This window comes from Spermophilus citellus (genome assembly GCF_964194105.1).
Source record: "Spermophilus citellus genome assembly, chromosome: 13".
In the NCBI taxonomy this organism is placed as follows: domain Eukaryota; kingdom Metazoa; phylum Chordata; class Mammalia; order Rodentia; family Sciuridae; genus Spermophilus; species Spermophilus citellus.
The window spans coordinates 58,568,159-58,581,968 of record NC_138193.1 but is presented as its reverse complement, the minus strand read 5'-3'; the positions used below and the strand labels follow the sequence as shown (position 1 = coordinate 58,581,968).

Genomic DNA, 13,810 nt, shown 5'->3' with positions numbered 1-13,810 from the left:
GCTTAGCGATCCCAATTTTTAGGCCTAGGACTCTCTTCCTCACCTAATGGATTCTTTGTGGCCATTGTGGTGTGTGGGAGAAAGAGAAGATTCCAGATGTAAGCTGGATGTCTTGGGACAACTAGGATGCCTGGGTACCCACCTAGAGCTTTTGTCTGTGTAGGTGAACAGGTGGTCTTGACTGAAAAGAGTGAGGATAAGAATGTGTGGATATGGACAGGTGAAGCCAAAATGAAATAATCATTTTGGAAGAGGATAGCAGTTTTGGAAGGCAGGCTTGAGGACCAGCAGCAGATGAGCAGGACTTGGTTAACCATGCATCCCTTGATGGCTCTGAATGTTTTGAGTGTCTGTCACTCTAGAGGCGGAGGAAGGGCCCCAGAGTCCCTACCACACACTTTGTTATTGCTGGTGTCCTGTGTGTGGTAACCAGACTTCCTTTTCTTTATGAACAACTCAGACCTTAGCAGAGGTGAGCAATTTCAGGCCAAGACAGTGGTGGTTGGTGCATTGAGACAGTGTGGGAAGTTTTCCCATCTGCAGCGAGTGAGGGAAGTGTCAGTCCTCTTTGGCCATCCCAAAGCAATGGAAAGGACCACTGGGGGACTTTTGCTTCTATGAAGTATAGAGAGTGAAAAGTACTTTATAGCAAAAGTTGTATTCTTGTCCTGGTTCCACAATTGATCATGTAATTATTTAGTTTTTCTGGGTGCTTCTTTCTTCTTTTATATAATGAGACAATAATATATGACCTTCATTTGTTCCATGATCCAATGATATGAAGCATGTGTAAGAAATTGTTTTGTAAAAACAGACTAAAGCTGAAGGGTAAAATTAGTATTTGGAGGTCCTTGATTCTTACCCTTACTTCTAGGAGGAGGAAACCCAAGGCTTATCAGGATTTGGTTAGCCTGGGATAATTAGGTAAAGCTTCAAAGATGATTTATTTTTAAGAAATCTATTAAATGTAATTTACCAATGCCCTATGGCAAATTAGAAAAACTACACAGCCTCTCAACAGGTAGCTGTATAAAGCATTTGTTAAAATCTAACAATCTTTTCAGATGTAGAAAATTTAAAAATAAAGTTTTTAGAATTTCTTCGGAAGAATGAGTATATTTTAATATATATCATCATGTGTGTTTTGATTATAAAAGTTATACATGTGCATGGTATGAAATTTGAAAAATGCAGAAAACCCAAAGAAAAAAAATTACATTCCCATCAACAAGAAATAAAAAGTTCAGCATTCCCTACACATAGACATTTGGAAAATCATCTATTGTAAATGTAAAATTAGTATAATACTACTTAATTTAAAAAATAATAATGTATCATGAATAGTGCCCCTTAATATTGACATTATTCTGTGATGTAAATCATAATAGTGGCAAAATAATGTATCAGATGGATATTCTGTATTTTATTTAACTAATTTCTTACTGTTGGGAATTTGGACTAACATCTAGGTATTATCACAAACAAGAATTAAGTGGCCATGCTTATAGGCTTCATACACTCATAATTATTTCATTACAATAAAGAAAAATCTACTTAAAATACTATTATTATACTGTCACTTAACATTGTTTTGGGATTCCTAGTAATGAAATGACATGAAAGTTTTACAGACATGAGCCAATTTATTAGGTAAGAGCAAAGGTACATTTCCACATTGCATTTCACACCATTTATGATTTTAGATTAAGACTTAAATGTAAAAAGATAAATTTATAAAAATACCAGATGAAGATGTAGTTATCTACATGATCTTTGAGAAGCTAATGTCTTTTAGAGCACAACAAAGATACACGAGTGAAAAATTAATTTCATAAATAAAAATTATATCTTAAAAATCAGCATAATAAAATAAAATTTCAAGAAAAAATTGCATGTATCTCTGATAAACAAATTTTCTTAATATTCAAAATATTTGTCCAAATCCATGAGAAAGTTCAAATGACTTAAGAGAAAAATGAGCAATGATTCAAAGGGGCAATTTATCGAAGAAATACGATGGCCAGTAAACATATATTAAAAAGTTAAATCTTGTGAAAGACAAACAATGTAAGATATTGAGACACTACTGTCCCCTTATCAAATTGGGAAGGGTTTTCTAGAAATTTTAGTGAATCAGGCCTAGGAAACAGGAATCCTCATGCACAGCTAGTGGAAATGAAAATTCAAACAACCTTTCTGAAGGGTATTTTGTCTTTAAAATGTACAAACTGTTTGACCCACATTTCTGAGTGTAGGAATTTAAACTCACAGGTAATTTTCTGTCAGTGGTGTGCTGGTGAATACTTAACAACAGGCTCTCTGGTGGGGAAGTTGACTTGTGTGTGGTATTCACTAACTTCTGTGGTGCAGATATTCCTATCGTGATTGATTCAAACCACCAATATGTGACTGACCTCAAGAAGAGCTGCGAGATAGCACCATGTAATACAAATTTCCACCACACAGATAACTACAAATGAAAATAACCGCCACAACAGAAATAACAGACAAATATAGTAAGTTATTAGGAAGTAATAAAGTTTGAGTGAATCTTTATTAAAATATTTGATTGCAGGTTCGTATGGTTTAGGTCTTCCTAATGGCAGCTGGCTCAAGTTCCTGAAATGACCGTTCTCATGAACCAGTAGCAGCTGACTCTAGCATATCACTGCCATATCTGTCACCCCTGCTTCGATGCTGCAGGACTTGTGGCCTCAAAACCCTTATACCCTTCCCCTAGCTTTACATACAGTCTACCCTAGTCAACTTGCAAAGTGGGTGAAAGTGGTTATAGGCATCTTGGGCCCTTCCCCTTTTAGGACAGCTTCTTCCTCATCAGTGTCCCCACCCTCACCCCAACTGGCGTCTCTTCCTGCACCCTATCTTTTTTATCCATTTACGATATTAAAGGGTCTCTCCTGCTCGGTCTGAGGAAAGGTCCAGAGATTTATAATTTATGCCTTGGAGTGAATAAGTTCAACTCTTCTAGCAGGTGGGACTTGTAAATTAGGCCTTATTTATAATTCTGGAATCACACTGACCAAGGTCTGAATCATCATTTTCTTATGAACTAGCTTGTGGTCTTGGGTCCACTCATTAACCTCTCTAAGCTTTATTTCCTCATCTCTGCAGTGGGGGAAAATACTAGATTTTCTAATACTCAGTATTAGAAATGATAGATTTCTTGTGAAAATTACATGTGCTAATATATTCAGGGAAATCAGATAGGAGTCTGGCACCTAGTAACTGCTCAGTAAATAGCATATATTTATTTAGTATTTTATTTCTACTATTTTCTGTTGAAATGATTCGGAGTACCAGTTGACAGTCTAGAGAGGCAGTTCACTCTGAATTTGACTTTCTTTCCCTTCCTAGCAGTTGTTCCTTCCTGTCTAAAAGCAACAGGGACTTTTGTTCTGGTGCTATAACTCATCAGAAGTAGCCAAGCAACAACACAATCTCAAGGTCATTTTTCTGAAGGCATTGATGTGATTGACTAAAGATGGTGAAGATCATGTGAATGGAGGTTATTTTTAAGTAATTAAATCAGAGGAACGTTAAGGAATTACAGAATTCCATTTTATAGACAGATATCTTTTTATTTTCTCTCTCCCCTCCCGCTTCTCATTCTCCCTCTCTACCACTACCAGCTCCTCCTTCTCCTCCTCCTTTTCTTTTTCTTACTTAGTCTTAGACATCTTTATTTCCTGACCCTCAAAAAACACTCATTCTTTTTTTTTAAAGAGAGAGTGAGAGAGGAGAGAGATAATTTTTTTTAATATTTATTTTTTAGTTCTCGGCGGACACAACATCTTTGTTGGTATGTGGTGCTGAGGATCGAACCTGGGCCGCACACATGCCAGGCGAGCGCGCTACCGCTTGAGCCACATCCCCAGCCCAAAACACTCATTCTTTCAGGCTCCTGAGTTGCTCTTATTTCTGAGATTTTTCTGAAGACTCTTCACACTTATAGCTTTCTGGGTCACCTGTCTTCTTCTTCCCTTTTTTTTAAATAAAGAAACATGAGTCTTCTTAGAGGTATTACTTTCAACATCCAGTGAGATGTAAGTTACAAATAATTAACTCCATTAAAATTAGCTATATCACTTTGTGTAGTCCTTTATATTTTCCTAGTGCCAGTCTCCTTGCCTGCAAAGTAGAAGTCATAAGTCTTGTCATGCTCTTGATCTGGAGCTGTGGTGGGGATCTAGTGAGATTTAAAAAAAAGAAATTTTTTTTTAGTTGTAGTTGGACACAATACCTTTATTATTTATTTATTTTTATGTGGTACTGAGGATCGAACCCAGTGCTTCACATGGTCTAGGCAGGTGTTCATCCACCGAGCTATAGCACCAGCCCATCTAGTGAGACTTTGTGTATGAAACTGCACTGCAGGTGATAATGCACCAGGCTCACACACGGTGGCATTGACTTGTTTTTCTGAAAATGCATCTGTGTCTCTGAGGTCACTGAACCTCCTCCTCCTCCTCCTCCATGGATCCAGGGGTAGGGTGGAGGGTTAAGCTGTTTGTTCCCTACCATCTCAGTTGCGATGGTTGGGGGCACTGACTTTGAACTCGCTTCTGGGATGTACTACCATTATGACATTTACCGGCCCTGTGTAGGCAAATCACAGAATCTTTCTCATCCTCCAGTTTCTTTGTTTGCAAAATGTGCATAATGATGTCTTTCTTGGAGGACTGCCAGAGGAACTAAATGAATCAGACATTCAAGGTGATTAACAAAGGGCAGGCACCTGGGTCGTGCTTCTCATTGACTGCTGCTGCTATTAAATTCCCCTTCAAAAGGCACCTGCGCTTCCATCCTATTGACCCCCTCTGGTGGCCTGGCAAGTAGTATGGTCCCACTGGTGTCCACCATTGCCTTCACAAGGATCATGTGTCTTATATGACCCTGAAGTTGGGTCTTAGAAAGGTGGAATGTGGCAAATATTGGTGATGACACCCTCTCAGCACATTCTCCCAGCTGGACCTCGACCTTCTCTTTCTAGGAACCTAGCTTGCTGTCAGATTGCTGCCACTTAATTTGACCAAGGCCTGAAGAGCAAAAGGGCCCCCATTAATATCTGGATGCCACCTTTCCCGTTCCTCTCTACCTGCCTGCCTCCTCGTCCCATCATTATTATACCATCTGTTCTTCAATTTAATTTTAGCTCATAGGTGATAAAATTTCTGCTTATCTTAAAGGTCTGACTTTGGATCTTTCAGGGTTGCATGTATCTACCAGGAAGTACCATCAAAGAGATTGCCTCAAACCCAGAAGAAGCTGGGAAGTTTGTCTTTGAAGTCATTCCAGGTAGGTGCCAAATGGTTAGACAGAGGTGTTTTATATCCCCATTTGACTTCTGGATCCTAGAAGTCAAGATTTTATTCGGTGAGTCCTTCACCAACTAACCAGTCATCCTGCTAATAACATAGAGGATCCTCATGTAGTTCGTAAGCCTATCCAAGTTGGTCAACTAGCATCAAGGGCCTGAGTAATGCCCTAAGTGGGTGCTCATTCAGCTCAATTCTGTAAGCACATTGTGAGTGTACTTGGAGCTAGGTACTGTCCCAAGCCCTGAGGCCCTCATGTGGACAGTGGATCATCCTGTAACCACTAAAAGTAGCTCAGCCTAGAAGGTGAATGGAACATTAAAATTAACAGTTGAAATATAAATGAACCATGTTAAATGGCCCTTTAGGAGGGTTAAAAATGATGGGAAGTCAGCAGTCTCATGCAACTCAAGAGGACCTAATGAGAAATGACAACTTGCTGCACATAGCACTTAGCACATGCTAGGTGTTGCACGTCATTTGTTGTACACTTGAGCTGTATGATGGAGGATCCTCTTCCCAAGCCAGAGTTACCATCCTTGAATGCATTGGAAGCAAGGGCAGTTTGGCTCGGACTCCTGAATCTGCTCCACTATCTCTTGCCTCTGTGCCAGCCCCAGTCCCTTGAGTTGTCAAGACTGCCCACTTGGCTGTGCTGTGTTGCTGCTCTGGCAGGGGAGCTTACAAGTTCCCAGAATGCCCTTTTCCTTAATCCCACTTGCACAAGGCAGCTGTGTGCATAGAACAGAACACTGATGGAGAAGCAGGCATAGCAGAAAGGGTAGAAGTGCCCAGTCTAGAACCAGCCTGCCCAGGTCCAGATCCTGATGCTGCCACTTAAAATTTGTGTAACAAGCCTCTGTTTCTCTATCCATAAATGGGGACAGTGATCATGACGATGAGGATTAAGTAGAGAAATCCATATGAAACATTTGGTACAGGGTCTGGTATATAGTAGTGTCATGTAAGTGCAGAGACATTTTGAGGATAACTAGAGAGAATTATAATACAGAGGAAGATCCTAACACAGGCTATGATTAGAGAAAAAAAAAAAAGTCTGAGTCCCAGTTTGGTTCCCTCATGGGCACACCCTTGCTTTTTGGTTTGAAGGTCTAGCTTCCTTTCTTCCTCCTCAGAGGAAGAGCTTGCTTTTTGTCTCTCCTCCCTTTTTGGGAAAATCCCACCCTTTCCTCTTAAAACCTCTTTTGTTCCTAGAATCCCTCTCCCAGTGCAATTTGTGGGACACAATCATCCATGGGAACCCCTTTCCCAAAGCCTGAGCTTTCAACTCAGAAAACTCTATTGAGAGCTTTCCCTGAAATTCACTGTGGGCTTTGCACCAAAGTCCAGTTCCCTAGAAGATTGCTCTGTGGGGCTGGAGGAAGGTCTGTCCTCTCTTTGGTCATTCATGCTCACAGCAGTTTCCTAGACTGCTGGGGGAATTCTTGGATAGATTCATATTCATTCTCTCCCCCCAACACACACTTCATAACAACAAATAATTCTAAAGCGGTAGTAAGGTAGGAAACCATTTTTCTATAGCCACCACTGTCCCCAAGGCTCCACCCAACCTAAAGTGAGATAGCTTTTTATGCTGTGAATTTTCAGATTTTTCTCTTTAATGCAGAGAATTTTCGGTTCCTCTTTTCACGCTCCTTTTGTACATGACAATTCTCTGGGGCCAATGCTGGCGTAAGAAATAGGATTTATAATCAGGGCCATCTCTCTGGGATCAGTTTTAGTCATACAAGGTTCAGAGAGAAGCCTTTAATTGTTGTTAGGCTATTATTTTTAAAATGTGAGGCAGGCAAAAATTTAGGCCTTGCCTTGAGTTTGGCAGTAACCATCTGGGCAGGTATCTTTGCATCTTTGGATCTTTGGGCTTCAATTTTATTATTTATAAAACAGAAATAATACAACTCCTCATTTTATTCCAAAGGAACATTTTAGTACCTAGGGTATCTTTTAGTTCTTCCCCAAGCACGTTTTATTTTTCATTTTACTTTTGGAAACACACAGATCGTAAGATTTTTTCTGAATGGCCAAGGCTTTCACAAACTGAAAATTCTGGTCAGAAAAACTGATAATCTGATGAAAAGATATCCCAAAGGGAGAAAAAATGAGAGGCTTGTGACATTTTGCTAACTCCAGGAGACCAGAGCCAAGGCGAATTTGAAAGTCTTTTGTTGCCTGTAGGAAAATACAGGTTTGGACAAAACATAGCAATAGAATACATAGCCTTTACAAGGCTATTTTGAAAGGTGACAGTATCCTGTAATTGAAAGGGATTACCATTACTTTCTTGTTCCTTCTAAAGCCTTTTTTTTTTAACCAACTAAAGAAAATTCCAGTTTTGTAGATTCCTGCTTATAAGAAGGCTCATGGAAGATGTTAAAATTCTAGTCCCAGATCTGTACTAACTACATGGTCTACAACCTAAGTCTAATAGGTTTACTAGGTTAATACCCATCCTTTCCCTCTTTTACCCTTCTCTCCTGATTTTCCTTTTTCTGTCACTTTCCCCCATTCTTTCCTTTGGTCTCCCTCTGTACCATCTTTGCCTCCTTATCATTTCACCCTTTTGAGAACACCAAACTCAAGAATATTACGTATGTCTGTATCTTAGGTTTAAATTGAAAATGGTAAAGAAAGTCCTAACAAACTTCACACGTTTACTACTAAATATTGAGAACTTACCATTTGCAAAGTTTTATACAATCAAGAGAACAATGATCTGAACAGGAAGTAGTGATTTTGCTAAAAAGTCACACTTATATTCATTGTCGCTCCCACCTAAGGTGACTGTCCCCTTCCAATTTCCCACAACTGAGCTCTGAGCTAGCTTAGGGAAGTACCCAAGATTGACATAATGACCTGAAGACTCCAGACTTGTTGGGCTGATCCTGTCTCTAATGCTGAACTTGTATGGTGAACTTCCTCTTTATTTTAGTAGGATTAGCATCTGTCTTCTGTGGAAGCAGCTCTAGGCCGAAACCATCCCAATTGCAAACCGTGGTGTTTAATTATTTTTCTGTAGAATTAGAATTTCTGCAAAAAGCATAAGAGTGCATGGAGATCCAGTCCCAATGGGATCTTGGAGAATGCCTTATGTTATTTGACTGGTAGAAGGAATCTGTGCAGGTTCAGCTTCCTTTCCTTCTTTTACTTATAGTTCCTCCCCCACCACTCTAAGAACTTCATGTGTTCTACTTTTCCCTCCAGCCCCATGGGACCAGAATCGCATGGGACAGGACTCCTATGTCCTCATGGCCAGCTCGCAGGCAGAGATGGAGGAGTGGGTTAAATTCCTCAGGAGAGTTGCTGGCACACCTTCTGGAGGTAAGGGACCAGGCTCTCCTGGGCAAGTATTTGTGGCATCTCAGGCATGAAGAGGAAGTAGCTCCCCATGTGATCCCTCCTGGAAACAGTGGTTCAAGGGAGACAACCAGAGAACAATGCTGAGACCGTGGTCATGGCCAAGTCCTCTGCTGAATGTGAAAGAAAAGAGGGTTGAGAGCATTTAGCTTTTCTCTTGGGTCAACTCCAGATCAACTGTAGGGATGGCAAGTCCTTTGCATTGATCATCAAATGGGTGTGATGCCCTAAAGCATCTCCAGAGAGGAGACTCTCTGGGCCAAAGCACTCCCATCTGTGAAATGAGTGGGTTGGTCCAGCTGACCCAGGGTTCCTCGCAGCACTAACCCACATGGAACCTATGGATCTGTCCAGTTATGGGACTTATGGGACCCAAGAGGGCTGACAGCAAGAGCTGTAACAAGCTAATCCACACAGGAAAATAGAGCTGCTGTCCGAAATAGGAGCAGTCAGACTGGAGGTCTTGCAGGTACATGGTGAATTCTGCATTCAGCACTTCTCTGTGTTACATGATTCGAGTGTTTGAGCTCTCTGGGAATTTTATTGATATTTCCACACCAGAGAAGTATCTTGTCTGCAAAATAACCAACAACAGCAGCAGCAGCAAAAACTGATGCAGAAAACTTCTAAAATCAATAAGCACATGAACCTAGTGTGTTTTCTCTTTTCTATAAAAATGTGAGAGAATTGATATGGATGAACTCACAAGACACAATTTTCTCCAACTTTTTAGGGACACTCGTAATTGTGTCAACTTCAGGACCTCTGTAGAAATATATGATTATTTCTTGACTAATTTCTTCTTATTTCAGAAATCATTAATGGAAGCTTTCAGGGTTTTAGTAAACATTGATTTGATTACCCAAAGGATTCTTCCACAAGTTTTAAGAACACCATAATAATTTTATGGAAATTTGAAAAAAAAATACCCCTTAGACCATGAGAGGTACTTTAAGGTTTGTTTTAAATGTATACAAACTTTTAAAAATATCTTTATTTTATATTTATATGGTGCTGAGGATCAAACCCAGTGCCTCACGCATACCAGCTGAGCGCTTTACCTCTGAGCCCCAGCCCCAGCCCCAGTACACAAACATTTTTCAGAATGATAAACATAAGATATATGCAATTTGGTATCTTTTATTTTATAACTTAAAAATTTCTCCATGCTCCTATCTTTTTTAGTTCCCTAATTAAACTTTATTTAAAGGGATCTTAAAATTCGATGACAGAATTTTGGTCAAGTTTTTTCCATTAAAAAGTAAAAGTAGAGACTTGGTGTGGAGGCCTATACCTTGTAATCCCAGCAGTTCAGGAGGCTGAGGCAGGAGGATCGTGAGTTCAAAGCCAGCCTCGGCCACTTAGCAAGGTGCTAAGAAACTCAGTGAGACCTGTCTCTAAATAAAATACAAAATTTTTTAAAAAGGGCTGGGGATGTGGCTAAGTGATTAAGTGCCCTGAGTTTAATACTTGGTACCCCTCCAAAAAAAAGTACTGATTTAAAAACTAATAACTTAAAACACACACACACACACACACACACACACACACACACACACACATACACACACACACACTGGCCCCCAGAACATTCTCCTTTCCTTCTGAAGGCTTTATGATGCATTGTCATCATTAGCCAGTCTTTTACTATGATACTTAAAGGGCTGATTGAGACAAACAATTCTGAGATGGTTCTCCCACTGTATATTAAATATATTTTCATGTTTATTAAACAAATATTTAATGTTAGGGGTGGCATTCATTTAACTACCTGAGCTTTCTGGGAAGATATAGTGGCCTTGCCAGCTCCAATAGCCTCTGTCCATGCTTTGATGTCATCCACAGCGACTGTCAGTTTCGTATCACAAAGCAGCAATAGAACCCAGAGTAGGATAGTGAGAGAAGCTGGACACACATGGCCTGCCTGGAACCATATCAATGATAGAAGCATCACCAGATTTTAAGAATTTAGGGCCATCTTCTTTCTTCTTACCAGAATGGCAATTTATCTTTTCTTTCAGCTCTGCACAGTTGTTGGCAATGTTAGCTGTGACAGTGCCATCCATGAGCAAGGCTGGTACTGAGTTGGCCTGGATGATTCAGGATGATCACCCAAACAGTGAAGCCAACTGCTTCCCCTGTTGGGTCACTTTTGCTGTCACCAGCAGCGTTGCCATCACAAACATCATTTTTTTTTGGGGGGGGGGTGTTCAGAACTGGGTATTGAACTCAGGGATGCTTAACCACTAAGCTACATCCCCAGCCCTTTTCTGTACATTATTAAGAGACAGGGTCTCACTGAGTTGCTTAGAGCCTCACTAAGTTGCTGAGGCTGGCTTTGTACTCATGATTCTCCTGCCTCAGCCTCCTGAGCTGCTAGAATTACAGGCTGGGGCCACTGTGCCCAGCTCCACAAACATTTTGGACAGACACATTCTTGACATTGAAGTCTACTTTGTCCCCAGCTTCACTCAAAGCTTCATGGTGCATTTCAACAGACTTTACCTCAGTTGTGACATTGTGACATTACAAAAGTGACCTCCATGTCAGGTTTGGGAATAGCAGTCTCCACTCAGCCCATGAGGACTGCACCTATCTCACCAATGTTGTAGACGTCCTAGAGGGGCAGACATAAAGGCTCATGATTTGGACATGTTGATGGCAGGATTCAATCCAAACTCGGGCAGAGTGGTTCCACTGGCAGTGCCAACTTTGTGGGTGGCTTTCCATGCATATCAACACTTAGCTCCAGCATGTTGTCACCATTCCAACCAGAAATTGGCCCAAATGCTACTGTGTTGGGGTTGTAGCCAGATTTCTTAGTATGGGTGCTGACTTCCTTAATAATTTTTTTCATCTCTCTTCTGGCTGTGGATGGCTCAGTGGGATCCATCTTGTTAACACCAACAATTGTTTGTTCATACCCAGTGTGTAAGCCAGAAGGGCATGCTCAGGGTTCTTCTCATTCTCAGAGATGTCAACTTCAAATTCACCAACACCAACAACAATAATCAGGATAGCACAGTCAGCCTGAGATGCATCTGTAATAGGGTTTCTGTTAAAGTCTCTATGTCCTGGGGCATCGAGATAGTCTTGTAACACTTGCTGGTCTCATATTTCCAGGGGACATGTCAAGGGTGATACAACGCTCATGCTCAGCTCTCAGTGTATCCAAGACCCAGGCATACCCAAAGGAGCCTCTCCCATCTGAGCAGCCTCCTTTACAAAATTTCCAATGGTTTTTTTGGTAGATCCCACCATATTTGTAGACCAGATGGCCGGTAGTGGTGGACTTTGCAGGAATCTACATGTTCAATGACAACAATGTTAATATGAATCTTTTCCTTTCCCATTTTGGCTCTGATTTAGTGGTGGTTTTCACAATGTGTTCCTGTGGCAAACCTGATGTGAAAAAGGATTTTAATTGATACATTTCAGGGATTATTTGGAAAGAAATCATATATGATGACATTAAACAACACAGAGGGGCTTACCAGGCAGATAGAGGAGCTACTCATAGAAACCAAAAGCAGAAACTGTGAGGGGGCCTGACAAAAGCCAGGGGTGAGGGATGGAGTGTGGAACTGAGCTTTATCCTGTCGGTTTCTCTGGCGACATGCAGTTTCTCCAGCTTTTCTCTGCAAATCTGCCTGTTTTCATCTAGTGGGCATGGACATGCATCTGCTTGTCTCAAGTACTGCCATGCCAACCCAGCATTCTTTCGCTTCTCCCACAAGCACAGTTTCATCTTAAACAGTCCCATTACAAACTGAGAAAAAAAAACTGCCTGTTTCAGCTAAGGTCCCGAGTTCATTTGTGGTTCCAAGACCTGGGGTGGCAGGCAGCTCTGGCTCCGACCCACCAGCAAGGGCTTTGAGAAAAAATAAAATGTACCCTGAATGGGACAGCTAAACTCAAGAGTGCCTGCCCAGCCATCTGTATCCTGTAGCAGAAAGAGTTACATAGTTTTGTTAACCATTTCCCAGGCCCTAAACACCTTTTTTTTTTTTTAAACCATGCTAAGGGATAAGACAAGGATTTTTATGTATTAAAGCTTGATTATATGCTGTTTCAGCCTGCATAATCTTAGCTGTGACCTTCCTTCTTGCCTTAGATTATATTATTTCGAGCCCTGTTGACATTTTCTGCTTTCCCCAGTGCAAGGCTTATCGGGCTGCCCCCATTGACCAGGACAGCCAATGTTGCCTAAATATGCACCTGCTCTGAGTCAAAATGCTATCAATGTACTTTCATCAGGATCTATGCCTTTTGCGATGCTTGACTGAGCCTTGCCATGGTGACCTGCTGCACTTCGTTGGAGTACACAGGGGACTTCTCCCCCCACCCCCCACCCCAAGGCCGCCACCCTGAGAAGCAAATCAAGCATAAGTCCTGTAGGTGGTGGAAAGTCCAGGGGAGCGGAAGTCAGAGTACCTCACTTCTTACTAATTCAGAGATCAGTGTTGGTTCTGATGTGGCATCTTGGGTATTTTTAAAGTCACCCAGTGAACCAGAATCATAGATCCCAGCCTAAGAAGGCATTTTAAGACAGCAGAGTCCCATCTAAGGCCACTGGGCAAATCAGATACTTAGTTCTTTCTATTCCTAAGTCAGGGAACTTCAGTTCTAAGGGAATAAATGGCCTGTCCAAGGGGTGGGGCAAGGGGTAGGGCCAAGGTTTCTTTGCACAGTACCACTTGTAAAGCACACCTAGGTCCACAGGACATGTCCCCCAAGCTTTTGTGAAGTCACTGAGATGTTTTGCTGTCATCTCTTTCTAGCCCTTCGTGAAATTGTGTGGCTTTTCTTTTTTTAGCACTAGGGAGCTGCCCACTACTCACTACCTTCACTACTTCCTCCCCCTGGAGAAAGAAACCTTTTTGGTCCAAATTTCAGCCATAGCTTCCAAACATCTCCACACCCTCACCACCGCTCCCTGCGGTCTGTTGTCATCCAGACGGGGTAAGCTTGTTGAACCTGTCACATCAAAGTTCTGTTCTGTTCAACCCTGGCCGATAGCTTCTCTCTTACTCAGGGTCAGAGTTAAAAGCCTTATGCTGACTCATGGGGTACCTGGTGACCTCTCTGTTCTTGTTCTC

General features: G+C 41.4%; 1 protein-coding gene and 1 pseudogene across 4 annotated transcripts in view; one reads left to right on the top strand and one right to left on the bottom strand.

Moving 5' to 3' along the window:
• ARHGAP25 (Rho GTPase activating protein 25) overlaps positions 1 to 13,810 on the top strand; it is a 95,474-nt gene that overhangs the window by 39,036 nt on the left and 42,628 nt on the right. For 2 of the 3 annotated variants that reach the window (XM_081264894.1, XM_081264895.1), the window contains exons 3-4: positions 5,229 to 5,316; positions 8,559 to 8,675. In XM_081264894.1, coding sequence (XP_081121020.1) covers positions 5,229 to 5,316; positions 8,559 to 8,675 — 205 coding nt within the window. Of the gene's footprint in view, positions 1 to 2,392; positions 2,517 to 5,228; positions 5,317 to 8,558; positions 8,676 to 13,810 lie in introns of those variants that run through there. The other variant, XM_081264896.1, reaches the window with a different exon arrangement.
• On the bottom strand, positions 11,094 to 12,064 carry LOC308632412 (elongation factor 1-alpha 1-like; annotated as a pseudogene). Its single transcript has one exon. The product of its transcript is annotated as an elongation factor 1-alpha 1-like (transcript).